At 44.1% G+C, this 22,765-nt stretch overlaps 2 protein-coding genes and 1 long non-coding RNA gene across 7 annotated transcripts in view; 1 reads left to right on the top strand and 2 right to left on the bottom strand.

The window, feature by feature from the left end:
• The window catches only part of CARHSP1 (calcium regulated heat stable protein 1), a 44,898-nt gene that overhangs the window by 3,731 nt on the left and 18,402 nt on the right, over positions 1-22,765 (bottom strand). For all 5 annotated transcript variants that reach the window (XM_064672794.1, XM_064672790.1, XM_064672795.1 and 2 more), the window contains exons 2-3: positions 21,592-21,781; positions 18,577-18,699 (exon numbers count right to left, since the gene is read on the bottom strand). In XM_064672794.1, coding sequence (XP_064528864.1) covers positions 18,577-18,699; positions 21,592-21,761 — 293 coding nt within the window. In that variant the 5' untranslated portion in view covers positions 21,762-21,781. The remainder of the gene's footprint in view (positions 1-18,576; positions 18,700-21,591; positions 21,782-22,765) is intronic.
• USP7 (ubiquitin specific peptidase 7) overlaps positions 1-22,765 on the bottom strand; it is a 146,559-nt gene that overhangs the window by 879 nt on the left and 122,915 nt on the right. The gene's annotated exons all lie outside the window — the stretch shown is intronic.
• Positions 11,555-14,349, top strand: LOC135423011 (uncharacterized). Its single transcript, XR_010434676.1, has 2 exons — positions 11,555-11,920; positions 13,459-14,349. It is a non-coding gene; the product is annotated as an uncharacterized LOC135423011 (long non-coding RNA).

Genomic DNA, 22,765 nt, shown 5'->3' on the forward strand with positions numbered 1-22,765 from the left:
CCGGGGAAAACAGGAGTAAACTGAAGGCAGAAAAAATATTTACAGAATAATCAAGATAAAGCCTCCTTCATCAGACCTGACAGCCCTTTCCAGCCCATGCAGGCTGATCCAGCTGACCTTTATTAATGACCAGAGTCTCCAGGCCAACCTGTCAGCCCAGTCCTGTATCACACCACATTCAAGCTCCCACATCTGACTCCTCCTGTGCTGTCCTCTTCAATTACTGCCTTCATTTATACCCCACTTTCTCCATTTCCAACAGGTTTAAGACTCTTTCAGGTGCGAAGGGATTGCACATCTAATCCTTACTTTCCTTTCAGAAGCAAAGATTAACTTACCCTTTCTACTGCCAAGGGAATTTGCCACAAAATACCCTGCAGTTTACCCTGACTTCAAAACAGAGGATTTCAAGCAAGGATGTATTTGCTGGTGCTGCATCAGAGCCTGACAAGGGGATGTGAAGTTCCGAGAAGAGATACAGATGAGGGTCAAACCACGAGTGAAAATGGGAATGGCACATAAATCACATCACCTTTCCTACTTGAACCTCTTGAACCCCTGTAGCCAAAAATATTGTTGCTATAGAGCTAAAACCATTATTGCCATGAGCAGTAACTCTCAACACAGCCCATGCAGGACGTCAGTCCCAGCTGAGCAAGGCAGCACCTTTCCATGGAAGACAACGCAGCACAGGCATTTTATCTGCACAAGGGAACATGGGATGAGCAAAACACAGCAAGCAGAAACATTCCCAGATGGGTGTAACGAACGCAGACAATGAGAGCTGAAGCAGAAAGGCTGCACTGACTCAGGTACAGCTGAGCCACTGCAATGAGCCACAACGACACAACGTGGGGCCTCAAGCACCAGGACCAGCTGCAGACAGTGTTCCAGGGAGCACAGGCACAGCAGATACGTGGGGCAGGAACTAAAGCAGCATCTCCTCTTGGCATTACAGCCACTCCAGAGCCATGGCACTGCCTTTGAGTGCTGCACAGGGCAGGAACACACACCGCGAGCAGTGAGATCACCACTGTGCAGGCATCAAATGAAACGGATGCCCTGCCCAGGAAGGGATCACAGGTTTGGCTGAAAGGGTTTGTTTTTAAGAAACAGGAACCTTACGTGTTCTTTAAAAGCTGCTGTGAAACAGGACGAGCCACAGTTGGCAAAATAAACATTTGAAATCTGCAAAAGTAGGTAGGTATGGTTATTGGAAAAGGAAAGTGGATTCACAGTCTCCTGAAGCAGCAATATACAAAATTAAAGCTCCTGAAAAATGGAGATAAATTAGGTATTACTTGAATCTTTAAAATCAAGTGACAAAGTACAGCTTGAGCACTAAAAAGGATGGGTGTTTTGTTGGGGTATGTTTGGTTTAAAACTGAAACATGACTATGTACCTGGATGGATTCTGGTAAGAAAGCTGTTGCAGATGTACTGGTAACCAAAGTGATCCTGTTTTTCCAAGAAATTAAGACCAAGTGAATCAAAACACACATAGGACTGCTGTGCCCGAAACACAACTGCCCTGCAGCCAGGGAGATGAGAGGCAAAGGGCCCAGCCCAGACTGCAGGACACACTCAACCATCACTGAAAGCCACTGCATCCCTCAGCACTTGTTAGGTGACTGTTTGGGGCACTCCCTATGTAGTCCCTGGTCTGCAAGTGAAAAAACCAAAATATTTGTTGACCCACATTTCTTATGCTGATTCATGAGGTTAAACACTCCTGTTCCTTCTACTAAACAGATCAGATTAGCCCCATAATCTGCACAGCCCTAAGCATTACCCAGAAAGGTGCACTTTCCTCCACTAGAAAGCACTTCTTGCAGGGCTGAGCACTATGCTGACAGCATCATACCTTTTCTTGGTTTCTTTCCTTATCCAAGCTGACACTAGAAGAGACTGAAGCTTGTGATGAAACCTCATTTGACCCCAACATGTCTTCCTCTAATCCTCTAATTTGTAGTCTCTCCTTGCTTGTTGAGGTGACTCTAATCCATCAAGGCCATCCTGTCCTTTGCACAGCTGTGTGAAAAGGTTGTGGCTACACAAACATCTCCAATTTCATTTTTTGCCTTAGGCCTTTAAACTTTTCTCCCACAGATCAGATATTCTTTTCTTTCCTGCAGCGTTCTGGTCACCAGCCATTCTTGGTGCCTAACAAATAGGGGATTATTAATTCATTGCCCCCAGTGCCCATGAAAAGCAAGAGGACAAAGGTTCCAGTCTGCAGCCAGAATAAATGTTAGTGAACAGTGCTCCCTGCACACTGTTTGCCCACCAAATGCTGCTCCTGGGATAGACACAGACTTATTCCAGCACTGCTATTGCTACACGATGCTGAGAGGCAGAAACAAGCAACGTGCAGACTGTGCAGCACTTCTGGTGCTGTCAGGAAAGAACAGCATGATGGCACTTGAGAGGTGATGAGATGGTGGCACTGGAGGCAGAGCCCTACACAAAGCTGGGGGAAGATCCTCCATCAGGAAGCAACTGCCTTAAGGGCTGAGTGGGAAGTGAACGGGAAAAGACCAGAGAAAGTAAACAGAGTTCTTGGAACAGATTCAGCCCACAACAGGCACTCTATAAACAATGTAAGTTACCTGGATAGTTTGGTAAAGGAAGTTAAACATAGACTTTTTTGATGCTATATATTGATTAAATATTTTCAGATCTGTATTTTTTACTTTTACCCTAACTATGTATCAAATGTTGATCTAGAGGAAGGTGGAGATATTCACAGCTATTTGAGATATAAGTGTGCGTGTTTGATTCAAAATAATGGATATCTATTTATCCAGGAATTTTAAAACACTGGAACAACTTCAAGCTAAAAATAGGAAATGCTTTCCTGATGTTAGTGTCAGAATGAGACACAATAGAGCGAGTCTTAGATTATCCAGCAACTCCCATTTCCCAGCTCAGCGCCAGTCTGGTATGGTGGAGCATTTTATCCTGCACTATTTTTAGGAAACTGGGAGGTTATTAGGAAATTACCTAAATATGGAATGTTCTAGTTCTTCCTTCTCACAGCTGCTATTCATATTCCAGGGCTCCAGCTAAACCTCTTGGGACAAAGACTAAGTCACGTGGAAACATTTTTGAAGAAGAGTTTTCAGTGAATTCCAAGCCTTGCTGATCACCAAGCCTGCCATGGATCACACCAGGCAGCACTTCCCACGGATCAATGGGCTCTATTATCTGGTGGGCTTCTTAAAGTTCATTTAACACCTCAACATGCCTCCCAGGAAACCTGTATTTTCATTTAAGAGCAGGACCTGACAGAGTAATGAACTACACTGAGTTACTAATTCTGAACGCCCTCCCGTGCAGTCCCAGTGCAAGCCAACAGCTCCAGCATCCATCAGCAAGGCCAGGGATGACCTTATCGAGCTGTCCAGCAGGCAAAGCAGAAGCAGGGCTGTCTCTCCCCACCAGTCACACTTGTAACTGGGACAGACAAGAGTAAAGAGGCTCAAACACTGAAGAATCTCAGCTGTTAATATCCAAGGTCTCTGCTAATGGATTTCCCTGTTCTCTGTGCTGAGAGAACTACCCAAGAGCTGTCTGGGACAGAAGCTGCACTTCCCCCCGAGTACAGTGGATGCTCAGTTTTCTACCAAGATCTCTAGTCATGGTGTTGGAATCCATGCTCAGGGATGGTTATGGCTCTGTATCTGCTTTCAGCAGCTGGTTCAACACCAGGCAGCACAGCACACACTCCATAAGGAAGAAACTGGCAACCACAAGAGAAATATTTCCAAGGATGCTTATGTGAGCTCAGTCAGGGGTACAGAAGATGCCTGTTCCTGCAAGCACCCAGCTTGGATCCTGTCACAATCACACCTACTGTTTGCATATGGAAACCAAAGCCCAGGGCAGTTATGTTCTGTGCTCACCAACCACAAAGAACCTCCATCCTCAGGTGGCCACAGCCTGCTGTGCCCACTGCCTGGCAGGCAGAGTGCAAGTCTTGGCTTTGACCCATTAAACTTTGTATCATGTAGGTAGAGATTCTGGGAGGATTTAGCCACAATAACAACTACAGTAAGCTGGCTCTCCTGCACGCACCAGTGCAACGTGAGTTCTCAGCCAACTGGGGAAGGTGGGGAACCCTTAGGAAAAAGATTATCTGTGTTGTATTAATTTCCAAACCCCTCTCAAGAAGGATCTGGAATTCTGCTGCCTCTCCTTCCTACCCCAGATAATCTACTTATTTCAGACTTCAGCAGATGCAGCAAGGCACCAGAAAGGGAGCACGTCAGGAAGGAAGTGTGCAGTCCAAAGCAGGTAAGTCATCAAGTGCGTTCAGTATTTTGAAGGAAATCAGACAGCTCAGATTTGGCCTCCCAGCAGCCCCAGAGCAGTTAGTTCCAGTCAGCAGAAACTGTTTTGCTGCTAATTCACAGAAAAGGCAGAGATGTCAGAAGAGTTTTTTCTCTCAGCTCAGACTCAGCTCGCAGATCATTTTAAGTTATCAGTTAATTTCCAACACGTATTGTTACACTCCTCAGAGAAGAGATGTGGCATTAATGCTTTGCATTAAACAGTGATCTGGCGGAAAATCAGAGGAAAGAAAGGAGCATGAAAAGATGATCTCTCCATGGATATGAATAGCTCAAAGCCAGCTCCTCGGTGCAGCAGGAAAGCAGCAGGGACAAAGCTGGGTTCTCCCTGCAGGAAGATGCAGCTGAAAGTACATCTCCAGCCCAGCCAGGAACTGAGAGGGAACAGCAGAACGGGACTGTACCCCCACCTGGCAGAGACCATGTCTGTTCAGCACTCCTGAGTTACAGGCACTGCAGCCATACTCTCCTGAGCTCACACCACAGTGCACAAGCAAAGCACAGCAAACTCAGGATCTCTCCAGGGATGCTGTGTGTCAGCATCCCCGGGGAAGCACAGCATCAATTCTCCAAAGCCATCATTACACATGGGGTCAGCCCGAAGGACAGCCTGAAGGCCTCCCTGCAATGCAGCATTTTCCCCTCCAGAGCCAAGTACTGGCAAACTGCAGAAAACCCACAAACACTGCATGTTTTTTTTCTGTTTCATTATATCTGCTGCTTTGGCAAAATAAAATATTAAAAAAAAAAAAAACAAGAGTGTGGTCATTCATCTGTCACTGCTCTTTGGTGAGCCACCTCCTTGCCTTGCCCTTGCAGGTACGCAGGCTTCAGGCCAAATCCCACTCAAATGCAAAAGCCTGGAGAGCAAAGGAGTATCCATCATGTGCCTGCTCCCAAATTCACTGGGGAAGCAGAAGGGTGGGAGTGCTCTGTGCAGTGCTCTAATGCACAACATTTGATCTGCTGCTACAGGCACCCCCACCCCACTTCCCCATCCCCTCTGTCCATGCCCTCAGCACCCCTGTTTGGAAGGGAAGCTCATGTGAACCTGTCTGCACAGGCAGCCACTGCCAGCACAAGGAAAGGGAGCTCAACAGCCAACACTGCAGGGATTCCCTGTCTGCTCTCTGGAAATATCCCACATCTACAGGTCGAATGGCAAGAGAGTGAAACTGGGGCCACCAGAGCCACTACATGTCACTAACAACCAAACCCGTGTGCATCTGACTCACTCCTGCCACGTAACAGGAGCCGAGGAGGTGAGATAGATACAGCATCAGTGTTGAGAACTGTATCCTCCTCTAACTCCACCATCAATTTGGTGACAGTGGATCACCTTACAGGCTGGTGGAAATGAAAGCATTAACCGTACATGTCACTACTAACAATGTAATTAGGGCTTTTAAAAAATTTCACTCCAGGCAAGTGAATTTGCCTTAGCTTCCTGCTTTCCAATAACTGGAACATATAGCTGGAAATATCTGGAATTACTATCTCAGCAACTCCTCCATCTCCACGCTTGCCAGCTAGGGTTTTACATTCACTATAGCAAGCACATTCTGTATTTGTTCTGGAGAGGAGTGAAGTGTGAAACTGAAAAAAAAAAACCACAGCCTCATCACACTCAAAGAGCCCTGATATTTTCCTGGTACAACCCTCTATACCAACTTGAGAACTGTCCCCAGTGAGCACAGGGAAGCAGGCCTGGCTGTGCACACGATGCAGAAGGTGGCAGTGAGGTTGTGGCTGGCACCTCTGGCTGGGTGGCAGGGGTGTGACAAGCTCCTCAGAGCCAGGTAGGAACCATCGCTCCGGTGGGTGTGTGTGAGTTGGCTCTGTCTGTCCATCTCGAGTGCTGATGGTGTTGCAGTTGGGGAACAGGGTTTCAGCCACAGATGCTTTACCCACAGACCAACACAAGAAGGTGCCACAGGTGCTGCCAGGAAGCTGTGGTGACTGTCACCAGAGCTGTCACCATGCCTCTACCAGCCACAGGAGGATGGCTCGGAAGGAAATGCTACCACCTACCCATGTTGGCATTTCCAGAGAACTCCAGGCTGCCCTGGACAGTTTGTACACTTGTACCTAATCAGTCAAAACAGAGAACTGGCTCCACACAAGTGTTATCAAAACCCCAAACAAATCTCTGTAACCTTATTAAAACAAAGCTACACAGACAAAAAACACTTTTCAGACCTGCACTTCAAACCAGTGTTTCTTACAGTGATAATACAAGACTGGGGGGAGTGGCTGATACACCTGAAGGCTGTGCTGCCATTCACTGGGACCTTGAGAGGCTGGAGAGCTGGGCACAGAGACACCTCTAATGAGGTTCTGTAAGTGTAGGGTCCTGCACCTGGGGAGGAATAACCCCTAGTACCAGTACAGGTTGGGGGTGACCTCCTAGAGAGCAGTTCTGCAACAAAAACTCCACATCTGGAGTACTGTGCCCAGTTCTGGGCTCCTCACTACAAGAAAGACTGGGGAGGGTCCAGCAAAGGGCATAAAGATGATTAAGGGCTTGAAGCATCTCGGGGAAGACTGAGAAGGGATCTCATCAACACACACAAATATCTCAAAATGCCAAGAGGATGCTGCCAGGCTCTTTTCGGTGGTGCCCAGTGAGAGGACAAGGAGCAATGGCCACAAACTAAACACAAGAAATTCCACTTCAACATGGGGAAGAACTTCCTTATGTTGAGGAGGCCAGAGCACTGTAACAGTTGCCCAGTGAGGTTGTGGAGTCTCCCTCTTGAAATAGAGAATGAAATAAAATATTAGATATTTAGCTATGAAGGTGTGACTTTGCAAAATGTAAAACTGCTTAAAAGTTTCTGACCGAACTGTGGACAATTGAGATAAAAGGCTTAGAGAATGGGGAAGGCTTTTTAGCACGTAGAGAGGGGTGGGGAACCTGAAACTGCTTGAAGTGATAAAACTTTACGTAACTACTCTATAATGGTAAGAATAGGAGGTAAAACTAAGTGTCTATTTAGATAAGAAAGACTGCAAAAGGAGTGTGTGTAAAGATAATTTTGAGCTTGCTACTTTCAAACTGTATAAAAGGCTATGTTATTTCTTGGCTCGGCGGAGTGCACTGGGGAGAACACCTGCCCCTTTGCATTCCCCGGCCGTAATAAAAGTGCTTTTCAGATTGGCAGAAGTTTCTTTGAATCAATATGGCACCCCAGATGGGACTAATCTCTGCTCGCCGGTGAGGACCCTCCGGAACCGGGGACCCTCTGCGCGCCCCGGGACATTACTCCGGTGAGGCTCCCCGGGCTCCGCTGGATCACCACGGGAGTAGAGGAAGACCCTGTGCACAGGTATACAAATTCTAAAACACAAGTATACAAATTTTAAAGCACTCTTTTATTTTTCCCTAGGGTTTTGGGAAGGAAACCGTAAGTCGTACGCTGGTTTTTAGGGCTCTGGGCTTGCTAGCAGCTAACAAGAGCAACACCCTTTTAATAGTAGGTTCGAGTCCTACCAGGAGGATGCATATGGCTTTGATTGTGAGTTAGAGTCTCACCGAAGCTATACCAAAAAGAGGAATTTTGGGCAGAGGGCTGCATCCTTCTGAATATGGGTTAACAGTCCCATTAGAGGGTGGTATAGGTTTTTTTGTGACAGATGTTTTTGGGTTTACCACTGTGGCTAGATTTGGGACTTGGTTTTGGAATTGCGATTATAAGTTTGGTAATATATCTGGGTTTGTTTTAAACCATCTGTCTGTGTTCCATGTGTTTGCTGAATTGTATTGGTTTTGTCTGTGAGTATTGTCTCTTATGTCATGAAATTAGTGTTGTATGTTAAGTAAGCAAATATTGGGTAATTATATTTGTTTTCATATATGTTACTGTTTTTCTCCTAATCATGGCAAAAGGACTACCTTCGTGTGTTTACGGGAGATAGTGGTTTTGTGGCTTTATGGTTTTAGGCGGAACCTTAACACTCATTGTTTGCAGGAATTAAGCCAGGAAGTTTGCTGGCCGCTTGCAGATGCCACAAACTCCAGGGCTGACAACCTCTGAAAGTGCAAACCCATATCTTTGCTCAATTTGTAAAACTGTTCACCTCATACTTGTAATCTGTGTTAAATGTTGGCAATTTTGGCGTGTTAGGGGCAAGAGTGGCATTAGGAGATCTTAACATTGGAATGGTTAAGTTTAGATACGGTTTTATACAGTATCTAAGAGAGAGTAACAAAATATGCAGGTAAAATAAGAAAAAAAAAAGGGTGGTTCTTTTCTCATTAATACTTAGATTGTGAGATTGTTACCTTGTATCAGTAAGTGTGGAGTGTGGCTATTTTGTGAACACCTAAGAAAGGAGTTTTTTTATTGCCAGACTGAGGATTGCTACCAGATAGGAGATACTTGAACAAGCTAACAGGGCTGACTCAGAACTTTCCTGCCTCAAAGCTGGTGTGGTGTGTGTGTGGTGTGTGTTGAAAGTATATAACTGAAATTTGCAGATAACCACGAGTTTACATCTGTGCAAAGGGCACGACTAGAAACAGGCCAAAGTAAAAGCTAAAAATGGGAAACTGGCAAGGAAAACAAAAGGTTGATAAAAGTCCATTAGGATGTGTTTTAACACACTGGAAAGAAATTGGGGAATCTCAGGGTGAGATTACTAACAAGAAAACTCTAATCAAATATTGTTCAGAATGGTGGCCCCTCTATAAACTAGAGGAAGGAGCAAAGTGGCCAAAGCACGGATCATTAGACTATAATATTTTACTGCAGTTAATGTTGTTTTTGCGAAGGCATGGAAGATGGAATGAAGTGGTCTATGCTAATATGTTCTTTTGCTTAAGAGAACACCCAGAATGGCAGAGGGAGTGTGGCATTAATTTAGCCCTATGAGACCTGTTTGTTCTAACATTAGAGAAAGAGAATGTAAAACAAGGTATAAGAGAACTCAAAAGATGTTGTTCAGCCTGTTCAATAGGACAGAGATGTTTGAAATATACCAACAAGGAGTTAGAAAGTAGAATTAAGGATTATGTAAGTCCCTTTGGAGAAAGGGCAAATGAAATAGCCGAAGGAGGGGCTCCTGCCCCCCCCTCAGGACCAAACAGTAAATTGTCCACATCTTCAAGACAGCAGGGGAGGGAAAGAAACGGAGAAAGGGGAAGAAGGGAAATTCCTTACTTATCTCCCCTGAGCAGGTGGACACGCAGTAAAACGAGAGCAAAATCTGTCTCCCCACACACAGAGGCCAGGCGGACTACACAAGCCCCTTTAAGAGAGGCTGCAGGACCGCAGGGGCCTATAAAACTTAAAGTTAATTTCTATATGGGAGATTTAGAAAATTGGAAAGATATTGCTCGTAAATATAAAGATGACCCAGTTGGGGTAGAAAGACAGAAATTAGGTAAAGCTATCACAAAGGCAACCATCGCCGCCCTGGGTAAAAGAGAACATCGCTCTAAGAGACCTGGATGGTACCCTGGAAGTGGTAACCAGCAGAAATTGAGACCAAACCAATGTGCAATTTGTAAAGAAGAAGGACATTAGAAAAGAGAATGCCCTCAAAGGGAGCAAAAACCTATTTTAATGGCAGAATTGGACCAGGATTAAAGGGGACCGAAGGGTTTTGCCCCCAGGGATCCCTTGGTTATAATGGAACTGGGGAAAAATAAACATAAAATAGAATTTTTAGTAGACACCGGAGCAACATTTTCTGTGTTAAATCAGGAATTAAACCTCATGGACAATGTATCTTTGAATGTGATAGGAGCCACTGGTCAAGTTGAAAAAGTATCTTTTATGAAACCACTAAGTTTTAAATTAGGTAAGACTTTAGGTATACATAAATTCCTATATATGCCTCATGCACCTAAATCACTTTTGGGAAGGGATCTATTAGAAAAACTAAATGCAGAAATTAGGTTCAACAATGGAGATATGCAACTTAAAGTAAAAGAGAATGAATTAATCGAAATTTTAAGTCTTGCTCTAATCCAGCCACAGATATCGGGAGAAGTACCACCAGCAATCTATGACCAGATCTACCCGGGGGTCTGGGCTGACAGGACCCCAGGAAGGGCCAGACACGCTCAACCTGTAACAGTAAGAGTAAAACCTGGGACACGGCCGGTAAGAATTAATTGAATGTAAATCAGAATTCAACACACCTATTTTTAAGAGCTCCACCCAGTGGTAGCTAACCCATATACACTTCTAACTAAACAAAAAATGAATATGTCTGGTTTTCTGTTTTAGATTTAAAAGATGCCTTTTTCTGCTTGCCTTTGGACCCTAAAAATCAAAAATTTTTTGCCTTTGAATGAGAAAGCCTGGATACAGGAAGACGAGCACAGCTTACATAAGACTGTTCTCCCACAAGGATATAAAATAGTCCAACAATTTTTGGAGATCAGTTTGCCAAAGATCTTGAAGAATAGACTGCACCTTCAGACAGCGGAGTCCTCTTGCAATATGTAGAAATCTCAGGAAGACAACATCGACATGGGCCAGAAAGAAAAGAAGCCATCTGTAAAATACCTTTGCCCCAGACTCCAAAAAGAACTTTGCACATTTTTGGAATGACTGGCTGGTGCAGGCTTTGGATCTACAAATATGGACTAATAGTCAAACCTCTATACCAAATTCTACAAGATGGAGATCAACAATTAACATGGACTGGAGAAGCTAAACAAACCTTCCATTGGCTTAAGAAAGAACTGATGCAGGCACCTGCACTGGGCCTCCCAGATGTAACTAAGCCTTTTTTGCTCTTTTCGCATGAAAGGCAGGGAATTGCACTGGGGGTCCTGGCCCAGCAGGTCAGACAATATTGCCGAGCAGTGGCATACTTCTCTAAACAGTTAGATGAAGTGAGCAAAGGATGGCCAGGATGCCTGAGGGCCGTAGCTGCAGTAGTACTGAACATACAAGAAGCCTGAGAGCTCACAATGGGACAGAAAATGACTGTTCTAGTGTCACACGTGGTTTCAGCAGTGCTCGAACAGAAAGGCAGTCACTGGCTCTCGCCCTCCAGGTTTCTCAAATACCAGGCCACTCTAGTAGAACAAGATGATGTTGAAATCATCACCACTAACATCATAAATCAACAACCACAGAGAGACCGGTGTATCATGATTGCATTGAAACTATTGAAGCAACATATTTCAGCTGACCGGACTTGAAAGATACACCACTGCCTGAGGCAGAAATGTAGTTCACGGACGGAAGCAGCTATATGAAAGATGGAATCCACAAAGCTGGTTATGCATTGAAAGAAAAAAGAAAGGACATTAATATTTGGATGGACTCAAAGTATGCCTTCGGAGTAGTTCATGCTCATGGAGCAGTGTGGAAAGAAAGAGAGTTACTCACATCACAAGGAAAACAGATAAAGCACGCAGAAGAAATCTTAAAATTACTTGAAGCTGTCCAGTTACCGAAAAGGCTTGCTATTATGCATTGTAGAGGACATCAAAAAGGCTTGACCAAGAAAAAGGCAATCGATTGGCAGATCGAGAGGCGAAAAAGGCAGCAGAAAACGGCCAGGTAGAACTTGCCTCCCTAATTCCTGATGGCAAAATTATAGAGGTAAGCTCTAATGTATCATATTCAAAGGAGGATTTGAAATTAATAAAAGATCAGCAAGCTCAACGCAAAGGTAACATGTACTACTTAGAAACAGGACAAATAGTGGTACCTGAAAGAGTACTATGGAAAGTTGTACAGGCAGAACATAACAAAACTCATTGGGGGGCAGATGCATTACACAAATATTTAAGGAAACAAATTATAGGACGAAATTTATACACTACAATAATCCAGGTTACTAAACAATGCAAGACCTGCCTTCAAAATAATCCTCACACAACCAATAAAATCGAGATAGGGACAATTGGCAAAGGTAATCTCCCAGGGCAACACTTGCAGATAGATTTCTCTGAGTTGCCTAGGAAAGGAGGCTACAGATACCTGTTGGTTTTGACAGATACTTTCTCAAATTGGCCAGAGGCTTTCCCGACTCGAAGCAATAAGGCTCGAGAAGTTGTCAAGGTACTACTTAATGAAATTATCCCCAGGTTTGGAGTACCTGACATCATCTCCTCGGACAGAGGACCACATTTTGTAGCTAAAGTAATACAAAGAATTAGCAGCATCCTGCAAATCAATTGGCAATTACACACTCCATATCGACCACAAGCAAGTGGTCAGGTGGAGAAAATGAATCATTTGATAAAACAACAATTGGCAAAAATCTGTCAAGAAGTAAACCTACATTGGTACCAAGCATTACCTCTGGCCTTATTGCGAATAAGGGTCAAACCTAAAACTAAAGAAGGGCTGAGCCCTTTTGAAATGTTATATGGAAGTACCACTCAGATCATCATTAATGACTATAGCTGAAACAGAATCTTTTACTACAGATTTGATGATCTTGTTAACTGAACACACATCTAAAGACTTTCAGGTTGTGACTAATGTCTTTGGAAAATTACAAAAAGATGTCTCAGTAGCAATACAGTGTATCCAAACTCAGCAATGGATACAATCTGTATCGGCAAGAATTATAAGAGAAGGAACCTCAGGAATTTTACCTCAAGAGATAAGAGAGATCATATCCAGACAAGACACCACAAGTAAATTTGAAAAAGAACATCAGGCATGGTGGCAGTTAGTGAACTTCACATATAACACAGAGCAGGAACAAATAGAGGCATATGTTCTTACCATCCGTGAGGCAAAAGAACAGACCATATTTCCTGTCTTAGCATTAGGAGCAATACACCGGGACATTGTAGTTAGACCTATAGGGCATAATGTCTGGGCAAGCTATGACAAGGACACGGGGAGGTGGCAAACTGTCAACACGAAGGCCTGTATACCTAGGGAACAACTAGGATATGTGTGTGAAAATGCTGTAATAGAGAAGGAGGATTTATGTTTAGATACAGAAGACAGTGTATGTACGTTTGAAATGTTCCCAAATACACAGGCACAGTCCCAAGTGTATTATGTAGGTAAAGGATGTGCCTGCATCAGGACACCTTGCACAAGTATAACAATTGATAATTGTAAAGAACTAACTAATGCTACTAACTTCTGTGTTTGCAATTTTACCAAAATAATAGGATGTGACTTTAAATACACTGCTCCTGTGACCACCATGCAATTGATCTCAGATAGATATATGTCATATCATGAAGTGCCTAAACTACAAATAGGCATGGACATTAATATCCTCCAGAAAATGCTCTATCATCCGGATATTGAACAAATGATGGAAAAGGTAAATGCTACTTCACGTCGCATGCTGTGGCAAGTGAAACACGACACAACAGAGATAAAAAACATCATTACAGAAGTGACAAAAACTGGAGAACATCATTGGTGGAGCATGTTTTTGAGATTAACCAATAGACATTCACCCACGGCAGCTCAGCTATTTAACTTCCTGATTCACCCGATCTTGGTTTTGATGCTGGCAGCTCTCCTCCTTACAATCGTCAATCTATGGATGTGGTGGAAAATAAGAACTATAGTACAACAAGTACATGTGCTCTGGACTGTACAAAAAGTGATGCAAAAGAATTTGCATTAGTTAAAAGAAAAGGGGGGAATTGAAATAGAGAATGAAATAAAATATTAGATATTTAGCTATGAAGGTGTGACTTTGCAAAATGTAAAACTGCTTAAAAGTTTCTGACCGAACTGTGGACAATTGAGATAAAAGGCTTAGAGAATGGGGAAGGCTTTTTAGCACGTAGAGAGGGGTGGGGAACCTGAAACTGCTTGAAGTGATAAAACTTTACGTAACTACTCTATAATGGTAAGAATAGGAGGTAAAACTAAGTGTCTATTTAGATAAGAAAGACTGCAAAAGGAGTGTGTGTAAAGATAATTTTGAGCTTGCTACTTTCAAACTGTATAAAAGGCTATGTTATTTCTTGGCTCGGCGGAGTGCACTGGGGAGAACACCTGCCCCTTTGCATTCCCCGGCCGTAATAAAAGTGCTTTTCAGATTGGCAGAAGTTTCTTTGAATCACTCTCTGGAGACATTCCAAACCCACCTGGACATGTTCTTGTGTCACCTGCTCCAGGTGACCCTGCCTTGGCAGGGGGGTTGGACTGGATGATCTCCGGAGGTCCCTTCCAACCTTAACAATTCTGTGATTCTGTATTCCTACCCACACCTCAAGTCCAACACAGTAAAGCAGCTTTGCTGCAAGTTCAACTCATAGAACATGTCCACATTCACCTTAATCTCTTGCACAGATACTGAAATTGGAAATTTTGCAGACACCAAGTGAAGCTTCTGAATGTCACATATATTTGACCTTATTTTTGGGCTAATGCTCACTTATGGAAATGCCATGCTAAGTGTTATTATCTTGTAAAAATAAAGGGAAACTTACAGGAAACAGACATCCCATCTTATAGAAGACACTTTCACTGAAGTATAACCTTACAGCTCCCCAGAGCTTAGGAAAGAAAATAATTCCTCAAATTAAGTGTTTATGTTTATAATCATATTAATCTGCAAGATAGGCAGCTGGTTCCAGTGCTCAAAACCTTCACTAATCATCACAGCTTAGTGATGAACACAAAGGAACAGTCTATCTTCCCAAATCCAAACTGGCATAACCGTTTTATCCCCATTCCTGAAATCCCACCTTTTGGGAAGAACTGATTCCAGAGAAACAATCTGCTTTCATTTCACAACTAGATGCCTATACTGCACTGAGACAGTGAACAGACATCTCTCACATTCAGGTATAACTGAGTACAACAGGTAAAAGAGAATCAGTTGATTAACAGAGGGAGGATCTCAAAACTCACACTACGCAAACCAGAGTCCTTGGAGTCCCCTGAGCCACGGTGCTGGTGACAAAAATACTGCTGCAAAAAGCAATTCCCATTAATAAAGAGCAATCTTTCTAATTCACTGTGAAATAAACTAAAATGAAAGGCATTACTAATTTGTCCTTCCAGTGCTGCCTTGCATCAGAATCAAGACAGTGATACCATCACCCTCCAGCACTAAAAGCTGTTTCCAACAACTCAAATATACTCAGAGTAATTAAAGAACACAATGTGCTGAAACCTTCAGTACTTCAATAATAGCACTTTTCACTAACAGGTTGAGGCAGAAACATCAGCTATTTTTGAACTGAAGCTCTGAAACAGAACCTACTCATGATACATTTAAAACAGTGGCCCAGTGCTGGTTCAATAGAAAAAATCCTGTTGACTTCAAAGGAGAAGCACTGACCTATAGAAGTTGCAAAAAACACAAAACATTTTAGTCCTACAAAATCCATATGAATTGACCTTGCTAAAACATTTCTGAAAGAGCAAGGAAAACACTCTTTGAGCACAAAAATAAGCTTGAAGAAGAAAGGCACCATCTACCTGCTGGGGAGAAGGAAGAAGTGAAGGGCCATACTGAAAGCCAAGGTATCAGTTAAACACAGAAACGACGAAGAGCCAGGTCTGTTAATGACAGGAGACTGCCCAGGGAGGCAGTGGAGCCCCAGCACTGGAATTGTTAAGGGTGGGTTGGGTAAAGCACCGGCCAGAAAGGCACAGGTGCCTCCCAGCAGCAAACAGGTCAGAGAGGATCCTCTCCAACCTTCTCTACAGTGAACTTGAAGAGAGCTGCCCTGCAGGAAGACCACAGCAGATGCAGCACAGCACTGGGAGACTGTTCCCCTCCCATGTGAGCATTGGATTGAAACGACACAACTGAAAGAGAAGAGGGGCAACCTGGTCCAGCGGGGAGGGCACTGGGGTGTGAGCTGGGGAGCCAGAGCTGAGGCTGAAGGCTGTACCTGAGGGGTCAGGGCCCATCACCCACACAGCAGCTCTCCCCCTCTCAGCCTTTATCTGTTCCAGCTTTCCCACAGAGGGTTGCTCTGAGGGCACAGGCGGGGTGAGGGTGACAGTGAGCACAGAACCTCTGTGCGTCAGCAAAACAAACCCGCTGAAAATACATCAAGAACTGTGGTTGCCCGTAAACTTTTACAGCCTTGGAGACCCGTTCGATCGCGCTTTAGGGCAGATGGAGTGGGTGGAAGGAAGGGGAGGGTGGCACACCACATTTGGGGCACAGTTACTCAAATCTAGCTTATTGATGGCTCACAGTCAAAGCATTTTGAAAGCATATGGGATCAATACTCCAACCAGCACAGCCCACGAGAGGGGACTCCTGTCAGAGGGGGCCTCTCGCACAGATCACCAAAAAATCACAGCAGACAAAATTATTCTCATAATGTCACACAGGATTGCAGCACAGGAGACATATGGGAGTGTTAATCAGCCAAACAGAAAAACCACCAGTGGAGTTTCTAAGAATTAAAGCTGACTGGGGGGGACTGTGTACCCAGAATTAAGTTCTGGGTTTGGGCCCAGAGAGAAAGATGTGTTGGGCCACAGGATGGAAACACTTGAAAGATCAGTTCACATTTTGTACAGACAAACAAAAGGGCAACCCCAATCAAAAAGCCATCTCCAGGGTTTTAAAAGGGTTAATTTCACATAACTGAAGAAAATTTTACTGAACTAATTGGAAGAGAAAATGTACAGAGAAAAAAAACACAGGACTGAAAATAGACAGTTCTTTAAAAGGAATTCATTAGAAGGCTGAAAATTCATGTTTCTGTGAGAGGGCTGTTTTAACTAAACCCCTGCTGATCAGTAACTGTATAGGTCAGACTAGATGTTCACAGTTAAATTTTTTAATTGTGACATAGGAAATGCTATTTTTAAGTCATTCAGGAAATGAGGAGAAATTGTGCATTTGCATCAGACAAAAGAAAGAGAAGATATTACATGACATTTCCATGAGTTGAACACGCAACTCAGGCCACTCAGCCCATTTACAACCACAAGCCCTACAAAGTTTTGGCTCCCCAACGTGCAGTAACATTCCAGAAACCTGGAGGGAGGCCAGTGTGCTCCTCCAAAGACACGTGCTGCACACACAGGCAGGAAAGACAGCTGGGGCAATGTAAGTTTGGTAAGACTTTTGTTGACTGGATAACCACTCTGAACAACAAATAAGGATTTCACAGCTTCAATACTGTGAACAACAGGTAGAATAAAACTGTTGATAGGTCTAAAAGAGGTTATTGGAGAATAAAGACTGAGTAATGTTATTATACACCCTCAGAGACCAGTTTTAGCCCCAACACTGGTCAACATCTCAATCTAGAAACAAATATAAAAATGATCCATTAAACCTGGCAGATTGGCCAAGCAACAAATGACAAGGACAGTGCAGTCAGGGAGTGTGCTCTGGCTCCCTGGGCAGGCTGGGCCTGTCCAGGTGAGATGTGCTGCACTGCAACCACACCAGAATTTGTGCATCTGAGAACCAGGAATGCAAGCACTGCTGTCAGGAATGCACCAAACTTTGACACTGCGAGGGATGATGAGGTCAGAGCAGGTAAGCAACTCTGCAAAGAGCAGGGATAAGAGGGATAATGCGATTATGGGATGTGCAGAAGGAGAAACAGAGCAGGACTCTGCAGGAGATTTTACCTCCATATACTGAAAGCATGTGTACAGTGTATGGTCTTAAAATTATACTTAAATTCTATAGCATACTTAGAAAACAGCTGAAAAGACTGGTTTACACTGGGGAAAAAGTCTAAGTGAGGAACTTTAAAGCTTTATCTACTTAGTTTATCAAAAGGTAAATTTAGGTGATGGTTCTCAGTGTGAACTGAACTTTTGTCTCAAGACAAAAAAGCAGAGGTACCAATGAAACCTTTAAGAGAGCAAGCTTTAGCTATAAACTTCTCACAACCAAAGCTAGATAAATTCAAGGAAGTAATAAAGTGTGACTTTTCCCAACAATAGAGGCAATTAACCTTTAGTTTAATAATGGTACAAGCAGTGCAAAGTAAAAGTAATGAGTTTTCAGTGCTATATGTCTTTACATTAAAACTGGATAACACATAGATTATTTGCTTCAGGTAAATGGAAGTTTCTGGGTCTGGGCAAAACTGCACAGCTTATTACAAGAGATTTGCCAGGATCATCTTCCAGTTTTTAACTCAACATATTTATAATAATACAGGAAAAGAGCAGCACAACCTATTGCTGTCAGTAACACCTGCATAACCCCTCTTTGCTGGGGTAAGGGTGACAGGTTATAACTCAATCTTGTATCTCAAGTGTCAAATGCATTCCACAACTAAGGCAAATCAAAGCTCCAGCCTCCCCTGGCCCCCCAGACAACTTACTCCGAGATGTGTACGAAGATGTCTGGCCCTCCATCTGCAGGGGTGATGAAACCATGGCCTTTGGAGCGACAGAAGCACTTACAGACACCTTTGTAGATGGGACCCTCCGATGCCCTCACGGTTCTGCAGGAGGAAGCACAGAAGAGCAGGTTATGGCTGAGCACAGACACAGCTCCAGGCGTGTCAGCCAGAGCAAACGGGCAAGAGGGCACAACGGGCAAATGCTCCCAGTGAGCAAACTCCTCTGCAGGAACTGCTCAGTACTCATTTTCATGCACTGCACATGCTTTGCCTGTGGCCTTTTTAAGGGAGATAAAGATGAGGAAGGTGTTTCCTTGCACTGTAATCCATCAGTTGCCATCTTGAATTCATCTGCTCAGTCGCTGTGCCACGTTTTCTTTCAGACACCACACTAAGTGTGCACCTCTCCCACCTTTCCTGAGTTGGGGAGTACCAGCGTGCCCCAGAGCGTTGTGCTTTCACATATTTCACAGTGAGTGTGTGCATGTAGGATGGAGAGAGTGCAGTGCACAGAGACATGTACACTGTGTACACACACTCCACTCAGATCCTGCCAGACTAGGATGCTCTGAAGCCAGTATTTCACCTCCCAATGACTCCAGCAGGCTGTGAAGCCAAACTGGTGTGCATTAACACCAAGACTCCAGGCTGAACTCCTCCTCCACTGGCACAGGACCTGTATTTTAAAATGAGATTTGCAGACCGAGCTTTAGGATGACTCACTGCCATCAAGAAAAGGGACTTGCGTGAACAATGACCCACCCTGAAAAGTGTGTGATTAAATTCTTTTCCCCATCAAATACACCGAGTGGAACCTCCAGGGATCCAAACTCACTCAAACACTTTCCTTAATGAAGCCAACTGTTTTAGACATCCTACAGAGTCTACACTGAGGAGTTACTAGATCAGGACTTTCTCATGCCACGAGTATCAGTAGGTTGCTCCCATGTGAGAGGAGGACTTTGGTACAATTCAGTAAGTGACTGTGTTGCCATTTGGTTACGTGCATCACGGCAACTTTGACATCGCTTTCCCAAATGTTCTAATTTGTTTAAATAAAGTTTCAATAAAATTGTTAACAAAAAAAAGTGGTAAGCTCTGTTCCTTAAGTCAAACTAATGCTAAAAAAATACAGTTAAAAGTGCTAAAGAGAAATCTCCATTAAATCACTTCATTTCCAGCTCTATAAAGCTGTCAGAGCACCTGACCTCACAAGTGCTTGTTACACTGAAAAGCACTCGATGTCCTAAACAAGCCATTAAAGTTCAATTGCATCTTTCAAGGAGATAAAGCACTGTGGGGGATGAAGCCCCACACTTCCAATGAACCAAAATTAAATAATCCCACTGAATAATAAGCTACTGTCTGTCACATTCATCTTCTCTATACAACTGTGGGGCCAGAGCTCACCTAGAGCTCCCCTTGTTTAAAGAGGACACACACAAAAAAATTCAGAGCTATTTTGATTTTTCAGGGCAAACAAATACAGCAAGAATCCTACACTAATTAATGATTAAAGAACTGCGGAAGCCAAATAATAAATTCTTTCATTTTGTAAGAACCAGACTAAGATTAACAGCTGAGAAGACTTACAAAGAGTTCATTATTAACACAGCACTGAGACAAGCTAGCTTGGACTTGCTTTTCAAGGGCAACCCCAATTATTAAGTCAATTATGTTCCTTTTAGCAATCTACTTCCATTAGAAATTTCAGGGCATTTGAAGGCTTTTGGAACTGACAACATATAAACTTTTCTTGTGCTGCTGCTGATACTTTCTGCCTCATTTTAAATACAGAAGTAATAATATGAAGCATCACTGAGATTATTATTTAAATCCACATGGATCACTCTGGAAGAAAAGAGCTGGGTAAAACTGCAAAAGCAAAAAGGAAAAAGCTACCAGAAAAAACTCCATCCAGATAAAGTGGCACAAAGCAGGCTGGCTGTGGGGCTGAGCTCTTACTGCCACAGTGCTTCACTCAGCACTGCCAGACCTCCCTTACACAGACTGCCTGAACTGCAAGGATTGACCACAGCTCCACATAATGCCCTCAGACCCCGATTCAAAGGCTCAGAGATTAACAAAGAAGCCTGCATTACGTTCTGCAGGTCAGCCCCTCACTGGGAGGACCATCACAGGCACTGGGAATTCTTTGCAATGGCCAAACCTTGCCACACCATCCTCTGCTGCTGTTGGAGGAGTCCCCTTCAGACAGGACTTCCAGGAGCCTGTACAGCACCACGGGGCCACAGGAAAGCTCAGGGGGAGGCAGCTCAGCTGGATCACTACCTCAAATAACTACAAATGCAACAAACCTCATCTCATTTTATGGAAAATCTCATTGAAGAAACCCTCAGAGACAGAGATCAGGGTTCATACCTTGAAAACTGACATATTCTTTTACGGGTCTGTTTGAACAATCTGAAGATGGATCTATGAAAGACGGACAGGAAAAGGAAACAAGGAAGCACTTTCCTCTGGAAAGTGATGGAGCATCCCTAAAATGTAACCTGCATGAGGTGTCAGGAGTAAAAGAACGAAAACTTCCAGTGAGGTCTGATCCAGTGCTTCAGGGTCAGTGAGGAGAGAGATCATGACAAAAAAAGGACTTGATCTAATGAAGAAACACCAATAGGAACTTGTCCCTAGAGCCATAACCCAGTGTTTGAAGTGACCCAAAGCTTCAGATAAGAACTATCTTTGGAGAATTCTCAGTGTACTTTCCCCTCCCTGTAAAACTCCGGTCTTAAAGAGTGCAAGAGACTTTGAACATCCTTTACCAAAGCAGAGCACTGAAAAACTACAGGAGATTTGGACTGAAAGTCTAGTGGCATCAGAATTTTTTTGGAGAAGAGACAACAGTAAAATACCAGAGCATCTTCTAGGTGCAAACAACCACCTCCCCCATCCCCCCGACTGCCTTCCCTGATCGTTCTGCCCGAGGGCAATGGTTTGTTTGTGTCTGTGAAAGGCAGGTTTCCCCGTACTCACGCAGAAAACGTCCTGGTCCGTCGGGTGGGCAGCGGGCTGGGGATGAGGTACCTCATGGGCGACGGGGAGCGGTCCCTCGCCCTGCGGCTCTCGGGCAGATGGAGAGAACCGGGAGAGGGTGGAGAGGCAGGGGACTGCTGGGAGGCGGATGAAGAGGGCTCAGAAGACATTCCTGATGCCTGGGAAAAGCCTGGGGAGAGTAAGAGATCTAACTGAGCCCAAAATGGGAATTGTCATAAAAGTCACAAATTCTTCAGATGATGCTTTTTGTAAGAACATGACTCACTTCCTGCCGACGTACACACGGACACAGTTGCACCAAAAGCTCCTGCTCTGTATCAGCGAGTTCATGGGTTTTAAAATTTATTTGTTTTTAAATGTCACAGCTTTTGTCAGCTGTACTAGGAAGCTCCACTGAAAACAGATTACTCCACAATTAACGTATTTGCTTACTCCTGCCTCACCCACGGGCTCCTGATGTAGTGCTCAGCCCCAGCACGAGGTACTGGTGTGCCCCACACAGCTCCCAGACGGGGGGGGGGGGGGGGGTTTGACCACCAACAGCACAGAGGAGCCTCCCGCATCTGCACACATTACAGGCACGAATCACTTGAAGAGGAAATGCTGAGATAAAGGCTGCACCTCCACTGCTGGAGGTTGGTTTCCCGGTGCCATCACCTATTAACACAGCTCTGCCAGCTCGTAACACCTTCAGCCTGACTGCAAGTGCTCCTTAATTCAGTTCAGACTGAGTCAGACAGGTAATTTACTCTGCCAAGGACAGGAACACAGACAAAGCTGGGAGGCAGTGGCTGACCATGAAGAGGTGACCCCTCCCACCCGGAGGGATCTGGCACACCCAGCAATCTCCCTTGGTAGGTCTGAGTCTGCTACAATCTCCCAGGAACTGGGAAGCCAATAGTCCAGATCTCCTGCAGCCTCAGGTTTGCTCTTATTCAGGTCCTACCGCAGAGGAGGGAGAAGATCCCCTTCTCAGCACATCACCAGCAATATGTGTCTCATCACACAACAAGCAGAACTCCCAGAATCTATGGAAAGGGAAAGATGAGGAACAGCAGCACTTCTATGCAGATAAATGCATGACTTACAGGTGCAGCAGTGACAAAAATAAGAGGAATCAATCAGCACTGCTCTGTTTTTACTATACAAGTCC

Source organism: Pseudopipra pipra, chromosome 16, assembly GCF_036250125.1.
Source record: "Pseudopipra pipra isolate bDixPip1 chromosome 16, bDixPip1.hap1, whole genome shotgun sequence".
In the NCBI taxonomy this organism is placed as follows: domain Eukaryota; kingdom Metazoa; phylum Chordata; class Aves; order Passeriformes; family Pipridae; genus Pseudopipra; species Pseudopipra pipra.